Here is a 21,354-nt window from a genome sequence, read left to right as displayed (position 1 = left end):
ATATCTCTGATTTATTCAGTCTCTCTTCAGACGTGGTGCAGACTAGTTTGTAACGATGGTTCAGGGCTGCTTGGGTGGAGACAGATGCTAATTTGTATTAGTGCGTCATTGCATCCCCTTGGTTAAAGGGCTAAAATTAGTGTATTCACCCAGTGTTGTGTTTCCACCAATGCCGAGTCCGAGTCCAAGGCCATAAATACCCATGGCCTCAGCAGAGTTATTTGACCTGGGTGTAAATTCCCAATGTTAACCTTCGCATTTCATTAAAAAGCCATATATTAGTGATGTTAGCAGGTTTTTCGTGCAGTGGAAAAGGGGATTTAATGTTGGTTTTGGCAGCTGTTTTAAGGGAAAAAACTGTAAATTTACTGTACACTACCTGTGAGTCACTGGTGAACATAGCGGAGAATTTCCATTTTGATATTTCTGTCTGATTTAGCACTTGAAGCAAATAGTTTCTTTTTTCATTAATGATCAAAATCTTTTTCTAACTTAAAAGTTAATATGTGCAGACTATTCACAGTGAAGTAACCTGCAAAACAACAAGAAGAAACAGAGAGTTGCAAAAAATGTATTAAAATTGTATTGTTTATTTACTTATAATACAAATATATGCATGAGGTCATTGGGATAAAAAAGGGCATATATACATAAATACATTATCAATCCATACTTAATTTTAAACTGCAAATAATTTAATTTCCCTCATGATCATTTTAGTTTTTCTCAATAATCAGTACATTGTGATATCAGAAAAATTACTTACATTTAGTGAATAAAAACGTAAAAATGTAAACATAACGATTATCACATTGACTGATAAAAATCTTAAGAGCATAAGAGCAATAATAGATAATATTGACTTTTTCTGCCCTCTTTCTGTAAGAATCATGTATCTCATACACACTAAATGTTCCCACTGGCTCATACCAATAAATGTTATAATATTATGCTAGACAGAACATTTCAAGTTATTTATAGATGTCAATGACCTGCAGTTAAAAAAAATAGAAAAAAATGTAAAACCTTGAGATCCAGAGATCAATTTGTAATTCTACTACACAAATTGAAAAACAATTGAGCCATAAAAACAGACAACAATACCTTATTTACAAAATTCACAAAACCAAACCAAATGTTTACAATATACAGTATGTGTGTGTGTGTGTGTGTGTGTGTGTGTGTGTGTGTGTGTGTGTATATATATATATATATATATATATATATACACATTATATACTGCCTCCTGTCCATAAAAGCCTGTGTGTTTGGGGAAAATGCATTAGTAAGTGGTCACTTCTGCTCTGCTGCTGTTTCCATGTCTCACCTACACTGCTCACCTAGAATAGACCGTGTACTGAAGTCAGCCCACATATCATATCAGGACAGAGCTACTGATGTTGAGACGTCTGTCACAAGACAATATATGAAATGCAGTTATGGTAATAGGAAGATATGCTCGGGAGACATTGGAATGACTTTTTAAAAAATATTTTCCAACGATTTGCATTTGACTTAAAGAATTCACTTAGTTCAGATAGATTAATCCCATTTTGTTTATATTTGTTTGTGAATTTACAGTTTGATAAATTATCGTCTCGTCGAAATGAAGAAGAGGAGGAGGAAGAAGAAATCTACATGTTTGAATAAAGATAATTTACAGTAATTTACTGTTTATTCTACAGAAGCAGAAGATGAAGAAGAAGAAAAAAATTACGTATTTGAATGAAGAGAATTTACAATAATTTAATGTATATTCCATAAAAAAAGAAGATGCAGAAATCTACATTTTTGAATTAGAGAATCCACAGTAATTACATTTATATTCTAAAGAAGAAGAAGAAGGGGGGGAGAAGAAGAAATCTACGTATTTGAATAAAGAGAATTATAGTAATTTGCTGCATTCTATAAAAGAAGACAGAGATGACAGCAATAAAGAAAAAATCTACATAATTTGAAAAAAGAGAATTAAGTAATTAACTGTATACCCTATAGTAGAAGAAGAAATCTACATATTTGATTAGACAATTTACACTAACTTACTCTATAGTCTTTGTATTTATATGTGTAGCTTTTTGTACATAAATCTTCACTTGCTCATAATCTTCACTTTATTTTCCAACCTTTAATAAATCCGCTTTTTATTTTTATTAACGTAATATTAATGCTATATGACTGATATATTGGTAAGTATGTGTATTTTATCTTAAAAGCTCCAGCTGTGTACAGAACCTTTTTTTCTTCTTTGCTTTACCCCATCATTACTTCTAATCTACATCTAAAATCTCAAACTAATCAGATGAACCAGTGAGGATGTTCACTCGACCTGCATGTCAGGCAGTCCTGAGAGTCTGGCCTCTTTTGCAAGACTACAAATAAGAGAGGATTTCTCGTGATTTGGGAGACTGATCTGAGGAGGGTGATGCAAGTGAGAAGCAACCGAGCAGAAACAAACAGCGATGGAGAAGAGAGGTGAATGAAGCAACATTTTATACTCTTACAGAGCTCAAGACATACTTATTTGACTGTGTTTTTTAGTTACGTGGTGGTAAGAAAGAAAGTATCATTGTGTTACTAATGGAGGACCAGATTAATGTATGCTGACTCAATTGCTAATGATAAAAGTCAGTCAGCTATACTGCATTTTGAAGTTTTAAAACTTTAAGACTAGCTGCTGATAAACTTCACATCCCAAATTGTACATTAAGTTCTTTTACATTCATGACACTATAATAATAATAATAATAATACTGTGCAATATGATACGATATGATACAATACAAATACGATATCATTTTATTGTCAGTTTACACTAAAATTTATTTTGCGTCCTCAGACAGTTCGGCTCAAGAAGTTCATACACAAATTAGACATACAATTACACAAACAGCACATACCAAACAGTCATAACAAGACAAAGACATTTAAAAAGATAAAATATACTGACAAGACCCAAATTTCTTAGGTTTATATATGTATTTTTCTCAAAGGAAGAAGTTGGGCTGTTTTTCAAGTATTGACATTACTGAATAATTTTTTGCCGCACCATCTGGTGACCATTAGTGGTACTTCATCAAGCTCCAGCCATGATGATGATTTAGAAATACACTTGTATTTTTGGTCTATTTTAAGCTGACAGTTGTGGATGTTAGATTTGACCACTAGAGGCAGACTTTACACTCTCTGTTCACTGAGGTCAGTGTTGTTTTTTAGGCCACTCTCTTGGCATTCACCGCGTGCCTTAATTGTATGGACATTTAAATCAAGGTCCGCTGTGAACACGATGAGAGACGACCCATAATCCTCTACTTTTTATCCCTCCCGCTGTGTCCTGATCTGTCATACTGTATCGTTCTCAGCTATTTTGTCCAATTGTTCTGTTGTTGCTGTTTTGTTGTTTCAGTTTGTCTCATTTTTTTGCCCTCATTTTATCCCTTTTTTAAAATTTCTTTCAGCGCTGCTCAGTCCCACTTCATCCCTTTATACCTCTATATTCACCCTCTTTGTTCACTGTACACCACACTGTATCCTTTACAATAGTGTTCTCAACTTTCAAGTTGTTGTTGTCATGAGAATCTCAGCAATTATTCGTTTTATTCTTATTTGCATTTAAAATCAAAATCACTGAGGGATGTTGATAACATATAAAAGAAGAAATGTTTCAAATCCTTTTAATGCATTTTTTTTTATAAAGAAAATCATGAGCAAATTCCACTATATTGAGCTTAGACATCTCTTATGGGCTAAAAAAGCCTGCGTTTACTGACTCTAGTAAGTATAAATATACCTAGTATTGTCAGTATGGGCCAAAGCATTGATTACTGGTTATATCACTGTGTGAACTGTACTACACAGATTATTCGTCATGACTATGCATACTCATAAAATGCACATAAACATTAGAATAACACAAATATGCACATCATGTATACTGTCTACACTAACAAATTCATTGACTACAGTATATAGAGTAACACATTTGCTGATTATACTGTATAATGTCATGTTATTCGCTACAGTAATTTACAATCCATGATGTATTAAGATGCTCTGTCACCCCTCTGTGTTTTTTGTGTGGTGCTCTGTCTCCTCCTGCAGTCCATACACAGACAAGCAGCTCAGGAGTGTGAAAGATGCTTCAAGGTGTGTGTGTGTGTGTGTGTGTGTGTGTGTGTGTGTGTGTGTGTGTGTGTGTGTGTGTGTGTGTGTGTGTGTGTGTGTGTGTACCTGTGTGAATTAATGTCGGCCCTGAGATAAACTGTAAAGGATGTCCTGCTGACCTCCACACACAGGCTGCATGCTGGGACAGGCTCTAGTCAGAACTGACAATACCACCATATATCCACTGGCTGTATTGACTGTTTAAAGATAAAACTACTGAGTGGTAACTAAGCTGACTTAAAAAGAAAAATACCAGCATTTTGCATGTTTAAAATATGTCCATGAATATGTTTTTGCAGCATCCACATGGCCTCTGGTTTCCATTCATTTCTAATTTTGCAATTGAAATCAATTTGTAGAGACTTAAGGCCATACTTTCACCTTTTGGCTTGCTTTATAAACCCTTTAAACAGAATAATCCCTACATTAAGAGTCATGTTAAAGTTAATTTGTGAGCGATTGAACCAAATTGTGATCTCAGATTGCTGCATTTTAAGGATTCCCAGAGACCCGTGGAGGTCCAAGTGTCAGTATTTCACATGAATCAAGCTAATATTATTTTATGTCCCAGAAATCTATTTTCTATATTATCCCTTAAATCGTGTGTATTCTTACCTGAGATTCCCAACACTTCTAATTGCATATATGCAAATGCAATTTTAACTCATGCAAAAGCAGACATGCATGGCCTGATTAAAGTCTCTGCAACGCGTTTTTTAAAGTGAAATTAGTGAAAAAAAACAATTCTGGAAAACTGTAAAATAGAAATAATGAAGAAATAATGCAGCATGCAGAGGAAACTATAAAATGTGATGCAAGGATGCAATGTTCAATAAGGCACAAAAAATACCGGTATGGTCCTTTAAGCAGCACTGCGGACCATTAAAGCATTATCCTCCATTATCCGGCAGCAGCAGCCATAATGCACGTTCTTATACACCACTGCATTAATGACACAGCTGCAGGGGAGGAAGCTGCTGCTGCGATTTTTACTCCCCATCCCACATGAGTAGGTACACAACCCTGACAGCACCAAAAACATCATGCCATGTTGCATTTTTTTTTAAAAAAATGTTTTTATATTTTTTATCTTTTGCTTTTTAGATGGAGCAGCAGCATCTGTACTGCTCAACGGCTCTCCGGCAGAGGGGAGGACCCATCTGCAGCCTCATTAACCGCTGAAATGCTAATGACCCAGATAGCTCATGTAGCCTAAAATGCAGAGGGGAGGAGGGGGGGGGGGGATGGCTGCCTTTGTGGGGGTCGGGCGTGCGTGTTAGAGCCTGCAAAATTCTGCAATACTCGAGCACACACATTATTATCATATCCAAATTATAACAGAATGAGTGTTTCTGTGGGCCCAGCACATTGCATCATAATAAATTACACAGCCTAATAAATAATGAGGTTGCAGTACCATAATACACCATGCACTATCAGAGTAAAATATCACAGATGCATTTTATGTTTGGGTGTGTATCCTGTGTGCAGTCTTTCTCTCGTACATCAAAGAGACAGAAATAAGAAGTTCCGCAGAGCGCGAGCACACTGCGGCTGCTGCACGAGCACATTTAGCGCACATGAAAGGATGGAAAACCGCAGGGCCTAAAAAAATGAAAAAGTGAGCAAATATTGTACATATGTGTGGAAAAACCGGGCAACAATACCTTTCAGGGGCAGGGTGCAGGATAAATGGCGCAGCTTTCTATTTTTTTTTTTTTTTTAAGTATTATTTTTTAACCATCAGCGTATATTTAATGAGGCAGCTACCTCCATAAAAACACCGATGCAGGAGGTTGTGTTCGTCCGGTGAAAGAACGCTTTAACCCGGCTTGATTCGCGTGCGCAGCCTGGTCCGCGGTGCTCTCCTCTGGAGGTCCATGCAGGGATGCTGAGGATGCAGAGGAAGCGGAGGGATGATGCGGGGGATGCGGAGGTCGGACCGTCCTTCTTTTGCGGCTGGATTTAAAAAAAAAAAACAACATAAAAAAAGATTTTTCTTTTTCAAGCACAAATAGTCCAAACCCAGAAGGAGGCAAGCAATATCCTAAACCCCTGAAAAATCAGGTTTTGTGTGCGCTGGGTGCAGTCAGGAGGTGGATACAGTAGCCGAATGGAAGGATGGAGGGAGAGATGTTGGGCGCAGTCAGAGGGAGAGAGGAGAAAGGGAGGGGGTGGTCCTCTGAAAGAGAGGGAGTCAGATGAAGCCAGGTTTTTACATCCTCAGCTTCCAGCTCTGTCCTCCCTCTGCTTTTCATCCTCTTCTGGGGATGGAGGGAGGAAAGCAAGAGTGCGAGCATCTGCCTCACCAAACAAACCAATAGAAGCAGCCTTCTGACTCTGAACTAAACTGTCATTAAATACCGGGATTTAATCTAAATGGCTTCTCTGCGAAGCAACAAATAGATCTATACAAAGACCAAAAAGGCTGATCCTTGAACATTAAATCCAAATGTAATTGCTCAACACCTCCTCTTAAAACCATGGGCCTTAATCTGAGAATAAGACTGTCCACATACTTTTAGAAAATATAGTCAGGTCTCCATACTTGCCTTCATACTTGAGAAGATGACAAGACTGTTTACAATTTAACCCTCTAAAACAATTGGCTTGATTCCTTTCAAAAACACTGGAAAAAGACAATGAGCAACTTAAGAAGAAATGACCCAAATATATGTGCAAAAAATGTAAAAAGTACATGAAAATTACCTAAAAATTTAGGGTAAATCTAAGAAAAAAGGGAAATGACTTGAAAAGGTGCTTAAAAGTAATAATTCTGTAAAATAATTTTAATTATGATAATTATAAATAACATTTTGGACCGTAATTTTTCAAATCTTATCGTTTCGTGCAATTTGTGGAGTAGTTCCTGCCAAGTTGCTCATTGCCTTTTCCCCATGTTTTCAAAAGAGAGCAAAGATGCAAGTACTTGTGAAGGCATCTGAACACAGCACAACAACAGTGATGTCGATCCAGGTTTCAAAGGGTTAAATGTGTCAAAATGTTAAATAAATGCAGTGGGTTGGAAGTATAAAGTAAAATGGAAATACTCTATGTTATTAGGGGAGGGGGTGGTGCAAAGCAGGAGAGTCACTTCATATATCTTTTAAGCACTTGTGAGAGCAATATGTTTTTGATTTGGCTTAGGGAAGGGACATTCATCTGTTTAGCATATATTTAAAATATCCTCAAAACATGCTTTCTTAAAAAAAAATCAAAAAATTAAAAAATCTCCTAAATCACGCTGTTTATCATAGCTGTGAAATAACATTATTTATGGTGGAGGGAGGGTCAAGAATTTTCCCCCAGTCAACCAGAGAGGCTCAAATAAATTACTGTTAGCTTCAGAAAGGGTCATAAAAAAACAACAACAACCAAAAAACCAACAAAAATCCCACCACCCTCCAATTCTGATAAATAATGACAAATACAGTACAGTCCCTAAATGACCTCACCGAATTCCACCACTGCCCCCAAAACATTTCAGACACTAAACTGCATGTACTCCATCTATTTGCTGGAATGTGAAATTGTGCACAAACCTGAATTGCAGATGATTCTCACCTTCATTCAAGCCGCAATTAGTCCCTGAAATTTATATTTCCCAACACAAGCAGCGCTTCCTCCCGAGTTCTTCCATTTGCCTCGCCATCCCTCCCCCCTCCTCGCCATCCCTCCCCCCAGCCTGCCCAGCGAATACTGGAAACCAGTAGACTGATGGGGGGCTGCTGTGCACTCATTTGACTGCACCATTACAGCCGAAAACCATGAAATAATCAGGGGCTTCCATCTGGAGGAGCCTCAGTTTTTTTTTCTTCAACAAACCACAGACAAGCTTTTGTATAGCTATATGATCAGCATATATATATATATATATATATATATGTGTGTCATATTTTCATATTCTGATTTCCTAATATGTGACGTTTTGGTTTCAATATCTGTTTTAAAAAGAAACCTTAAATATCCTACTGACGGAAAGCCATTTTCTGCCACATTTACATCCACATTAAAGGGTCACTTCTGTTTGTTTTTTCAACATAACCACACAGGGCATGTTTGCTTCATCAATGTATATCAACTAAAAGTGTTTGTTTATGCCACTGACAGGCTCAGATTGTCATTATGAGTGTCAACAGTGACAACATTATGGAAAGGATCCCTATAGAGATAGACCTTGTCTATCCATCACCAAAGCCACCAAACTCTATTTAAATAAACAACAATTTTAGCATATTTTCACATTTAACTGGGTAATTAACAGTTTATTTCAACCAAACCAGAGTTGATGATTGCTGAATCAGTGGATAGATTAACTAAGATGGCTTTTTGTGAGTTTTATTTTGTTTCTGTCAACTCTGTATGGAGTGTGTTTAACAGTTTATAAAAAAGGATCTTACTCTTTCAAAAAAGGATGACAACTGAAGGTCCTTTCCATAATGGTGTCAGACACTTAAAATAACAATCTGAGCCTGTCAGCAGCAAAAACAAGCGCTGTTAGCCGACATACTTTGACAGTGTTATAATTGCCCCAAGTGGTTACATTGCAGCCTGTTTTGTGACATCAGCCCTCTCGCTCAATACTAGACCAATATCAAAAGTGGTTGTTCCCATCCGTCACTTAGACCCAAAAACATCCAAAACATAGGGGCTAGGTTGAAAAATACACCGTGGATAAGCGCATTAAGATGATAGAAATGTAACAGTTACCTCAGTTCCCCAATAATCCATTTTTTTGTATTTTGTATGAAAATTATGGTTTATATCTAGAATCATGTGTGGTAACTATAAGGAAACATCACCATGAAGGAAGAAAAAAACAGAAGGTACTTGGTGTTGATTGCATCAAACATGTTGAGAAAATCACAAGTTAGGACAGGACTGTCAAAGAAATGTGTTTTTTTCCAGCCAGTTGCTGTGTATAACAGCTACATGGGTCAGAGTGCCTTAAACTGACTGGAACTAAATATTATAAGAGAGGTTGTAGGTCAAACTATGTCTTAGACAATGGGGGTAAACAGCTTTCTATTTATAGTGAGTGGATTAACTAATATTTAACATTAGAAATGGTAAATACGCAGCTGTGGTTTTAAGGCCTGCGATAATATTAATTTTAAATTGTGTCGTATACATCCACAGTTGTCTCAATTGTTATTCCCCTGAGGTTTTTTTTTTTTTTTAATTTAGATGAATATTTCAGATACCAGACTTTCTCACCAGCTTATCACTTATTAGGAATGTGATTTTCCCAGAATGGAGTGGGAGAGAAGAAACCAAGAGTGAGGATATAAGCAAAATGAAATGTGGAAGAATGCCAAGATAAATTTATAAATGCTGAATTAATTTTTGGTTTTCAAAAGAATGGTTTACAGCACAATTTTTGGATGATATTCTGGATGATTTCTTTTTTCTCTTTGATAGTCGCTTAAATTCTTCTTCTTAAAGGCTTCTGCATGAGTCTGTGTGATAAATAGATGTAAAAAAAACCAAAAAAAAACACTACTAAAACACCACTAGAATGTTAGCCTATTTTTTTTAAAATTATTATTATTATTATTATTATTATTATTATTTTTTACAGTTTTGCAATAATACCAAACTCCATTTATAACTTTAACAAATTATCTCACATAATGATTAGTGTAGACTCCTCATGTTCAAAGTGTACCATTATAAAATAAAACAAAGAAGTAGTGAGAAGTTTAATTTGGCGCAGGTGATGTAAACAAAATAGCGGAAGGAACAAGTCAAAGTAAAAAGTTGTGAATTTCACAATAATTAGGCTGCTTTTTAGGGTTATTATTTGCGCAGAAATTCATACTTATTCTTAAGTGAGAAAAGCTTGATGTTGCGTTTTAAGCGTGTTTAGTATATTGAAGCATGCCGTTTTGTTTTGGTCAGTGTTGAGTAACACTGTCGTTACACAAGCCTCGTGCTGTCGTTAGGTAAGATGTGTTATGTAGCTTTAGCTAACTGAGCTAGCTCTCGGTGTGGACTGTGGAGCAGGAGTGAGTCGCTGCTGGTTCAATGGTCTCCTCCTCCAGGCTGCGTCTTGTTTGGCGTCACTTTGTCAATAGTAGGATGGGAGACATGGCCTCTAAAGCCGAGATGCCGACCGCAGAGACAGCACTCCCCGGACGGACTGACAGCATGAAAGTCTCCGGTAAGCTTTAGCGTGTTAGCTTCTGTAGCAAGTATGATATAACTTTGTGATACACTGACGTTATGCAGCGAACCAAACAGGAGTAGTTTGCTGGTTTATTTGTTGTTATGGTTATGTTTGGGTAACGTTTGCGGTGCTGCCTTTCGTACAAGATGTGAACTGATTCAGTTATATAGATGTAAGTTAGCGTTAATGAAGTTAAGTTACGTTAACAGTTACTTTAGCCATTAGCACCTGCTGCTACATAAACACTGAGTAGCCGATACTGCGCATGCGCAAATTTTCCAGTCTGCCTCTTAACATTATAACAAGATTGACTTTCAGTTAAAAACGCCACTGCATTAACTTAAATATATGAGAATTAACCCTGATGTTGTGATGCATACTCTTACGAATACATCCTGTTGCTTTTCTGTAGTAAAATATCACTTTTACTACTTTAATACCACTTTCTGCTGCAGTTTAAAAGCATCTAATTACACTGATCAAATTACCAAAGCTGCCAGCTACCAGGCTTATAACTAAACAAGGGATGTACCCATCTAAGTTTCCACCTCAACCTAGAATATTTGCTGAAATATTGCTTAACAGTGGCTGGTAAATTTGTTATGAAACCACATACACGGAGACTTAAAGTTCATAATTGTTCAAGGTACAGTAGTTCACAAACAGTCTTATCACATTGTAAGTTCAGTAGTTCTAGAGCTTTTGATGGTATAACACAGTCTTCCTCTGCAGTTTGTCCAGTTCTCATGACACTATATATGTTCAGATTACCATTTTGCACCCAAAATTGAGATTAGAGGTTCATTTTTAACCATTCTTGCAGGTTACAAAGCAGTCTCACCACAAGGTCAAGTTGAAGCTGGCGTTAGTTGTTTTAAAAAATAAAGCAGCTTTGGGTCATATTTACAAAGTATGTGAAAAATCATCATGAGATTATACTGATGCAGAACTGAAAAAATACGGCTGACATATGATGCCTTTTAGCTTGTGTCTCTAGTCTTATGTATGTTTACGGATAAATAAGGAGTTAATATGTCATTTCATAGGTTTTTCATTTAGTTAGGCATACATTTTTTTGGGAAATAATCATAAAAGGAAGCTAGATGTACTGTTGTAAATAGTGACCCTGAAGATCCCCATTCTTTGCAAATCTCATAGTATGCGACTAAAAAGTCGAATTGTCTTTAGGCATGAGAGTGTGTCATACTTTAGTCTTTTCAAAGTCTTCATTGAATGGTAGACATTAATGATATGCAATGATATGCAAATGCCTTATTATTACCAAGAATGGTTGTGTGAATGCTTGCACACGCTTATTAATGTTGTAAATATGGAAATCTTTCTCAGCCACTGGTCAATTATGAATTTATTTATCATTTATTTTGAATTGAATCACATAAAATAATTAAAATGATAGCATTAATGACATGCACAAGTGCTGCATTATTCTGAATTATATCAAAAACGTCTTAAAGCACGCTGAACAAAGTGTTTACCGACTTCTTTCATTATTTATTTTTCTTTACAGTTAGCTCAGAATCAATATTTTAGATAAAAGAATATAGTAAAAAAAAAAGGCATATCAATATGATTATATAAAGTCAATAAAATTGGTATTGAATGATTGCTTGGCCCCAATTTGAAGACTGTGAATAAGGATATTGGCACTACACATCAGGTTTAAATAATAAACATCAGGATTAGCTTTCAATAATCCATACATCTGTTGGTTTATTTATTTTTCCTAAAGGATAATTGTCACTCTAACATGTGAATGGCTTCAACAAAAAAGTGTGTGTTTGTGAGATAGAGAGTTTTTTTGTGTGTGCAAACAGACCGACAGCAGCACCAAGTTGGCAGTCGGTGCAGTTGGCACCAACGTGCCCCCTCTTCACTACAAGTGAGGGCGCTGAGTCTTGGCACATGATGAATAGATCTGCACTGGCACTGAACAAAAGACACAAGACACACACACTCAGACACACGCACACATACTCACCACCCTCTAACATAAAAAAGAGAAAGATGACAGTAGTAAGTGTAAAGGTTGCGTGGGGAAGATATTGACTCGGTGGTATTTGGGTTCAGTGTTAAAGAGATGGAGAGGAATCGGAAGATGTTAAGTGTTTTGAGTTTTTTTAGATTTTGTTTGGAATGATTTACCCAAAGTGTGTTTGTGTTTTTCGGACTGGAGGGGGTTGGACAGGGAAGGAGGATGTGGGTTAGGAGGGCGGGGGTCCACTGCGAAAAGGATGGTTGGGATGGATGGATGGATGGATGGATGGAAAGGTTCAGACGGAGTGGCAGACATGCTGGAGCGTCGCCAGAGCTTCTCGGGAACGCTGCCACAGTCGAGAGAGACGAAGAAAGAGCAAGGGAGCAGAGAGGAAAGGAAAAAGCCATGCCTGCAGTGGAGAGACTTGGCAGGGCTTCCCCTCCTTTGTCTGTCTGGCTCAGGGCTGCAGCGCCAGAGGAAATCAAGAAATGTCCAGGCGTGGTGGTGGTGGCGGTGGTGGTGGTGGATGGGGACAAGCTCTGCTTCGACTCCGAAAAGACGAGAATGAAAAAGTACTTTCAAAAGACCGAAAACTCAGCTTCTGAAAGGGCTATGGAAACCACAAAACAAAACCAGCGATTTTCTCTTTTTGAACGATATTCCGCATTTGAGCCATCGGACCCGACCAGGTTTTTCGGAGACAAAGTGCACCGTGACCACGAAATCCGATAAGTTGACCTGCAGTTTTAATGGCAACAATGTATTTGTATTTTTTTTGAGAACGAAATGTGTCTGACCAAGAACGGATGTTTGACCTCAAAGAGTGTACTAGCAGCCAGAGGAAGGCCAACCCTGCACCAGGCAAGAGGTTTGTGTTTGAATGCTTGTTGGACATCTTTGACCAGACCGATTGGATTTTTATTCAAGTGTTTTGGGGAAATGCCTTAATGCCTGTTTGAGCGCAAAATCTTAATATACAGGTTAAAACGCGGCTGCTATGTTTTATTTTTTTGTGATTGGATCAATTGTTTTGTCTTAAAACTGACCCTGAGGATATGAAGCAGGCCATTCAGGCCAAAAGCCTCAACTAAAGACCCAAAGCAGATGTCTCCGTAATGTTTGACCTCTTGGAATATTTTACTCAGTTGTTATTGAATGGGAGTGTTTTTAGATTCAGATCTGTGCAGACAGGATGATGGACTGAAAGCCCTTGACCTTGGAACAAGTAGTTCGATAGTTGTGGTAAAAAATGAGCTCTGTTGCACCTGTAGCTACGCCCTGCAGTGATGTCACGGTGTCCTGGACTACACCTGTGTATCGCTGCAGCTAGGTGAGAAGTTAAACCACCAGAGGTCAGCAAAAACGAGATTTTGAGAGGTTGTGAAGAAACTTTTTTTTTTCTGAGTTCTCCTCAAGGTTGGCTTAAAAATTGAGATTAAAAGTGTATTCTTGATCTCGGAAAAAGAAGTTGATAATATTATTTCACCATCAAGTCCACTTAGTAGCTCTTCTGGAGCTATTGATTGTTGATCATAGAGTGAATTTAGATAATAGAGTAGGGCCGGGCAATATATTGATATTATATGGATATTGTGATATGAGACCACGTATTGTCTTAGATTTTTCGATATCATTAGTGTTTAAATTTCCTGATTTTAAAGGCTGCAGTACAGTAAAGTGAAACAATTTTCTGAATTTATAGACTGTTCTAGCTGTTCTATTATTTGCCTTTACACACTTAGTCATTATATCCACATTAGTGATAATTATATATCAAAAGTCTCATTGTGTAAATATTTTATGAAAGCGTCAATAGTAAGCCCTACAATATTTTAGTCTTCTAATTGTTTCTGCCCTGCTGTAAATCATCTTTTTATTTCCAAACTGAACTGTCTGAGCATCAACACCAATGACCTGAAAAGACGTGGTTGTTGTTGCAGTTTCTTACAGAAGATTAAGTATTGAAACAAAAATGAACAAACAAACAAAGCAGTTTAAATACAAAGTAAGTAATGTCTGATATAATAATAAAGACTAGATGTCCATTAACAAACCTTAGTTGCTTCTTACAGTGTAAAAACTGCAGAATCATTTAAAAGTTTCTGTGTTTTTGTCGATAAATCAAACTCAAAAGAGGTATCAAGTCTGATCTCATGTTTTTAGTGGTTGTTTATATCAAATTAAAGCCTTAAGATCCTTTTAAAAATCTAATACTTGTACTCTGATCTTACCTGTAGATTAATACCCTTAGTTGACATTTCAGCTAAACCCCTCCCCCTTCACACTTAAACACATGGATAGAAAAATTGAAATCAAAAGCTTAATGAAGAAGTTAATGTCATCCTCATCACAGCTTAATTCGGATCCACTCAGACATCCAGCAGCTGGTCTTTTAATTAGCAGGTGTACTTGTGGGTGTAAATCATTGTTATTGCAGCTTATTGTTGTGGAACTTTTCATTTTTACAGGGAATATCCATCATAAATATCAGCCAAAAACCCGTCAGCCTGCTGTTTTGGTTCTGTCCGTATGAACAGCTCCAGCTGTAGTCCAATTAACAGTTAGCTCACGTAGCTTTTGCTGGTAAAGATAAAGTAACTGCATTAATGATTTTAAGTGGAGATACTCATTTCTGCTATTTATTTAGTAAAAAATACCAAACATTTATTTGTTGCAGTTTCTTAAATGTGGGTATTTCTGGCTTTTCTTTGATACATATGATTGTAAGCTGAACACTCATGGGTTCTGCAGATGTTGTTTTTGACTGGTTTCACTTGTTGGTCTAAAGGTTAATTTTGCTCGTCTTCATTTTTTCTGCACTGCACCTCAGCAGGGTCTGGTAAGAGCTAGCAAGCTAGCAGCGTGGCTCATTTGGCTATTAACACTAATTAACACTAATAACGCTGTCCCGACCCAACTGTGTTGCTGTGTAAATATTGTGCTCACCCTCCGGTGTCCCCCCAGCTCGCCCTGGTGACTAACCTGCTCAGTTCTGAGCTGTAAAACTCCCTCAGCATTGTTGACAATGTTATCACTGTTAGCTCTGTTGCCACCATTAGCAGTGTCAGAACGGCCAGTGGTGCTAACATAATTAAGGTGTATGTGGTTAAAAATGAAGCTGCTTACTCACCTGGGTGACCTAGGGGAGACCATAGACTTTAATAATACCCAGAATTTAGACCTAAGATGTTGCTGATTTATTCCCATGAAGTTGCTCACCTGGCGCATACGCCGAGAAAGTAATCCAGCTTCCAGGTTTACTTCTCCGGTATGCAGCCCACTGACTATACACAGTAGTTTTTCTCCTGCCTGCGAGTTCTTGATCTGATCATAGACTTATCATTGTTAAGATTTCACATATTTTTAAATAGCTTTTCTCGGCTCCAGGAGAGTTTTACAAATGTAAACCCAACATGACTCAAAAATGAGCCATGGTGCGTTCCAGTCAAAACATTTTACCTCAACTGTACTGGAGCTTTTAATAATACCCCATGTTTTATATCAGCAAGTGGATTTTGCGCTGTTGTATGAAATTCTAGATGTTCAAATTTACAATGTTGTTGCATACATTTTGCGTTAATATTTACATACGTATAAAAAATAATCTATTAGATATGTTTGAGCGCACAGTGGAGATGACCTGTGTAACATCATTGATCTTCTCTACATTAAACATATAAAAAAATGTTTTGAGATTGTAACTTACATTTAAGTCACTTTATGACACTTTAAATTCATATTTATTCCAGTCTGTGCTGTTAATTGCAACAAAAAAATGCCCTTTTCCCCCAGAGAAAATCCAGTAAGTCTGTTTATTACTTAAGAACACATTTGCGGTACTTTAGACCACTTTCTATTTCTACACCACCTCATCTCAGAGGCAAATATTGTACTTTTTACTCAGCTGCATTTCATTAACAGTCTTAATTACTATTTACTTTTAATAATGTTGAGGTTTACACTATTGCTTGAACAAAACAAACATTGTGATGGTGTCACTTTGGTCTCAGGGGCATTGTGATGCCATTTCTAAATATTTTCTGAATTTTTACAACCAAACAATTAATTAATGGGGAAACAATCAGAAGATTATAAAGATAATTTTCAGTTAAAAATTAAAAACGAGCTCTACCTAACCAACACCAATATCCTGCTGTTGTATTAATGCTTGAGACATAATAATTAAATGATCTAATGTAATAACAGCAACAATAACAGCCACTGAGAAGACTTTTCTGCACCACGTAATTCAAAACTTAAAATACATTTCCCTGAACTGAAAAACTGAATAACTGCTTTCCCCTAAGTAACATTTTCACAGTGTTGTATAATTACTTAAACTTTTTTTTTTTTAAGCAAAGGATGTGAATACGTCTTTCTCACTTTCCACCAATCAAAGTAAAGGACTAGTGCTCTTGTGTCCACATATTTTTGGCCAAGCAGTTCATCAGTTAGGTGAATTCAGGTGAAGCCGGTGCTGTAAACCCGTATCAGTCCGTCCATCACGTCTCTTGTACATGTTAAGTGACTGTGCAGCGTTATCAGGTTCAGGCACTTCTCAATCCATCTTACCGCTGTCACAGCCGTTACCACGACAACACAGAGGGATACCGGCGAATGAAAGTGTGTTTGTGTGAGTGATTCCATCAGCAGAGCTCTTTGTTGTTTACACGGTGGCCTGATAACCTTGACGGGCAAAATGACGGGTGTTCAGGGGAGAATGTGAGAGACATAAAAGATGAGGGAGACGCAGAGAGAATAAGAGAGATGGAGGTGAAAAGATGGAAGGGAAGAGAAACAAAGCAGAGACTGAGGCTGAGAGGTTAACCGTGTTATCACTCACATTTTTAATGTTAGTGTTGTGTCATCTTAATGGAAAACACAAGATTATGCGAGGTGTATAAGGGGTACTATTGGATGAAAGAAGTGCTCAGATGGTTTACTTAAAGGGACAGATCACCCCAAATCAAAAATACATATTTTTCCTCTTACCCGTAGTGCTTTTTATCAGTCGAGATTGTTTTGGTGTGAGTTGCAGAGTGTCGGAGATATCAGACATAGAGATGTCTTCTCTCTAATGTAATGGAACGAGATGGCATGTGTGTATCTGTATGTTAAATCTACTCATGCACGAGAGGGTCGCATGTGTGACAACATGAGATGTAAGTATTAAATTGTAAATATAATTGAAAGGAGTCATTTCTTTTTGACACTTACAAAAATGTATACACTGATTTACAGACGTATCTTTCCCAGTGTAAGTCAATGGGAAAAAGTCAGTCTAGGCCCCATGGCATCACTGGATATCGTAATTCCTCTTTTGGCCACTATGTAAAATTTGCTTCAACGCAATGCACCCTCCTGGGGGTTCAACACAAATAAATACACTTGGTTAAAGGATAGGAAAAGATCATGATTGGCCTAAAACATCCATGTTTGGTGGCATAAAAGCTGCTGGGTACTGCTGTGATTTGTTGGTAAAAACTAACAAACAGACAAAAAAAAAAAACAACACCCAGGTTGCGTGCCACAAAAACTGTGCCAAGAGGCACCAGACCAGAAGACCAGTACATTTATGTGTGAATGCAGAGAGCCCTTATTTTCATATGAAAATTTTCTCAGCAATTTTACAGTTTCCGTGTCTGTGAGAACTGAAACAAGATCCATTTTTCTGGTTTCAGGGTGCATTTGCCATAATAACACTGAATTATCTTCAGCACTACAACTTCTTCACCTTATACATGTATTAGAAAGATGTGTTTCTGGTTGTGTTCTTTCCTTCGTGTTGTCTAAACCTTTGAAACACTTGATTGACAGCTATGCGTGTAGTTTGAATGCTGGTCGGAGTGTATGCGTGTGCTTGTGTGTGTTCCATTAGTAATTGTGTCAGATGGTGTGGTGCAGGAGATACTACTTAATGCACTTTGCACTTAAAAAGATGGTGGACTGATTGTATTTCACGCACTCACATCAAAAGCATTCATCCTCAGAGAGGAGATGTGGTGACACCTTTATCAGCTCATGCTTTCACAATAATAAATGTTCATGTAATTTGGTTGTAAATAAGGGACAAAACTATAGAATTACATACCTAATAAAGACAACAACTTTATCAATAATACATGAAAATTGTATGAGTATGCATTTTGTTTAAGTGTCTTTTTAGGACATTCACATTTCTACTGGAATAATCAGTATGTAATTCACTGATTTTTAACAGGGTGGACAGACCTGTGTCATTTAACTGAATAACGCCCCTGAAATATGAATGCAAGCCTAAAGAGTATAGTAACAGCACAAGTTCCAGGACAGTGAATTTCCTCTGATTTTATATAAATTAAGTGTTGGCTTTTAGAAGAATATAAGAATATAAAATTTTTTAGAATATAAAAACCTCATTAAAACCTCTTAAAACCCATTGGGTTGCCACCAGTGAGCTAGCTCTAAGCAAATACACCGTTATTTGTTTAAACTTTTGTCTGTATGTACATGCTTCAATTCAATCATTATATTTAGTTCACAGAAACCATGAGCACGAAAGAATAATTAATATGGATTTACCAAGAGAGACGGATTTTATTTTACTCCCTGCCTCTGAAGTAGTCCTTTAGTCCGAATTTTTTCGGTCAAAAGAATGAAAAGGTGTTTTCAGAAAAAAATAAATCCAAGTTGTGAATATTTTAAAGTGACGTCCATTGCTTAAAATGTATGCTGACTTCATTCGTCCAACTGACCGCAGTTGTAACGACAGAGTTTCTCGTCTTCATGCACCATGTTGTTGGGTATGCTTGTTTTTGTAACCCCATTGGGTACAAATTAAAAGTGTCCCCAAGCTTTTCTGTGTATTTTTCACTCTCAAGACAGCCCTGGCAGTGCAGGATGTTCCTGAAGTTTAAAAGGCCAGTGGGCTCTGTCACGTATCTTTTCGGCCACAATACTGAAAGCTGAAGGCCTTTTTTCTTAAAGTCATGGCTCAGTGACAGATATTAGGTAATGTGACCTATTTTGGTTACTATTTAGAGTACAAAACCAAGACTGATATAATTAGAAAGCTAAAAATCTCCCTTTTCCAACAGTGTCTGAGTCTGTATCTGGCTGCAGAGGGATGGCAGGTTAACAAAGGGGGTGCATTTTGGTCATTTTGCTCATAAGGGGTATGGTCCACTGACTGTAATCATCCAGAGTTTAAATCCTAAATATCAAACATGTTTGAAATATCAAGGTGGATGTGGAGTAAACTAATGTAAAATGTGCCCAAATCTACTGTAACTGATTTTCAAAAAAAGACCTGAGGTCAGTAAGGACCTGAACAGACTCAAGTAGAGAAAGAGCATTGGCACTTAAAATGTAGTTATCTTCAGCTGGACACATGTTTTACATAAAGCATTACATTAAAGATAATTAGTTGGATAGATACTGACCAGCTAAACTTGTATTTTAATGTAATCTTAATGCCTCTGCCAGACAATTTCATGGGGATAACTCTCAATATTAAATCCATCATATTAAACCTTCATTATGTCGAAAAGGCTATAGTTAAGCATGTCTACCACATGGACTCACAAGGGGAGGCATCTCCTCCATTGTGTCGAAAGCCCATTGAAGCAGTTTGTTTTTTCAAACACAAAACCTTTAAAATATTAAAGCACGTCTTCCTTGAGATGTGCCGTGTGTTGTGAGGCGAGCACAGAAGGCTGTCAGTAGCAGAACAATACGGATAACACTGATGGTTGTAATGATGGGCAGTAATAAAAACGATGATGGCAATCAGAGGAGCTGATTGAGAGGCTCGGAGGGAGGCAGGGAGGAACACTGTAGTGGGGAGAAATAAATGGAGAGAGAGAGAGAGAGAGAGAGAGACAGAGAGAGAGATGGGTGGAGGAGGGATATGTAAAGGGAGGATGATAAGAAAAGGGGGAGCAGGAGGAAGATGAAGAAACCAGGCAATCAGAGAGAGAGACACAGGAGGAGGAGAGGGTGGGGGGAGGTTACTTTGTAGATTTAATTGCACTGCAGTTGAGGCAATCTTTTCTGTGTGTGTGTGTGTGTGTGTGTGTGTGTGTGTGTGTGTGTGTGTGTGTGTGTGTGTGTGTGTGTGTGTGTGTGTGGACTCTCCAATATCCCCTAGCCAGACATTAGCTGCAGTGTTTCATTTATCACTGTCAGGTCTGGAGCTCCAGGGGGAGGAGAAAGGGGTAGCCCTGGATGCTCAGGCCAGGTTGTAGCTCCTCTCCAGGCTCAGGGCTGCGCTGTGACGCCCGGGTCTGGTCTCCGAGCCTTTAATTTGCAGCAGGAAGGGAGAGAGAGAAACAGGCGATGGGAAACGCCACGATGTGCTGCTAAAAGCAAACAGGTTCAGTGCCACAAACACTGCTGAGAAACGCTGTGATTTGCTGCTAAAAACACATATTCAGTGCCACAGACTTTGCTGGAAAATGTCTTTTGAGAAGACCCAGGTTCAGTGCAATGAACAGCGCTCGGAAACATAAGGATGTCCCGCCACAACACACAGGTTCAGTGCCACAAACGTGGAAACACTGCAACATAGTGGTAAAAAACAACTGGTGTTGGTATCGAATAGCGGTCTGCAGCTCAGCAGACTTCTCACCAAGGTGTCACAACAACCACCATCCCCTCCACCTCCTGATGACAAATTTAGGCCTTTATATCGTCACTTTAGAAACTGCAATATGAAACAAATCATGTAAATATAACATATTGTTTGTTCGCAGAAAAGTACAATGCAAACATTTTCTTCTGGCGCCCGGGCTATTTCCTTGGGCTCATATTTTGATGTTTGAGTTTGCTCAGTTGTCATGCTTTGCTGCGTGTTGTGGTCAGCTGACTTTTAATAGAAGTAACAGATTTCCAGTTAATTGCTCACATGATTAATCAAATAAGTAATTAGATGATCAGATAAGAGATAAACTTTAAAGGCCATGTTAAGTGAATTCAGAGATTTGTTTCAAAACACATTCTAAATGTTGGAAACTGATTGTTGAAAAAATGTTACTATATAGTGCTGAAT

At 37.7% G+C, this 21,354-nt stretch overlaps 1 protein-coding gene across 2 annotated transcripts in view; it reads left to right on the top strand.

Annotated features, from left to right (window-relative positions):
• Nucleotides 1–10,050: 10,050 nt before the first annotated feature.
• Nucleotides 10,051–21,354, top strand: part of msraa (methionine sulfoxide reductase Aa) — a 41,493-nt gene continuing 30,189 nt past the window's right edge. Inside the window, exon 1 of one of the 2 annotated variants that reach the window (XM_042504038.2) lies at nt 10,051–10,324. In XM_042504038.2, the coding sequence (XP_042359972.1) occupies nt 10,189–10,324 (136 nt within the window). In that variant the 5' untranslated portion in view covers nt 10,051–10,188. Of the gene's footprint in view, nt 10,325–12,874; nt 13,195–21,354 lie in introns of those variants that run through there. The other variant, XM_088089378.1, reaches the window with a different exon arrangement.

Source organism: Plectropomus leopardus, chromosome 16, assembly GCF_026936395.1.
Source record: "Plectropomus leopardus strain MGB_pleo_1.0 chromosome 16, ASM2693639v1, whole genome shotgun sequence".
In the NCBI taxonomy this organism is placed as follows: Eukaryota; Metazoa; Chordata; class Actinopteri; order Perciformes; family Serranidae; genus Plectropomus; species Plectropomus leopardus.
The sequence above is the reverse complement of the archived record's forward strand: the minus strand, read 5'-3'. Positions and strand labels throughout refer to the sequence as shown.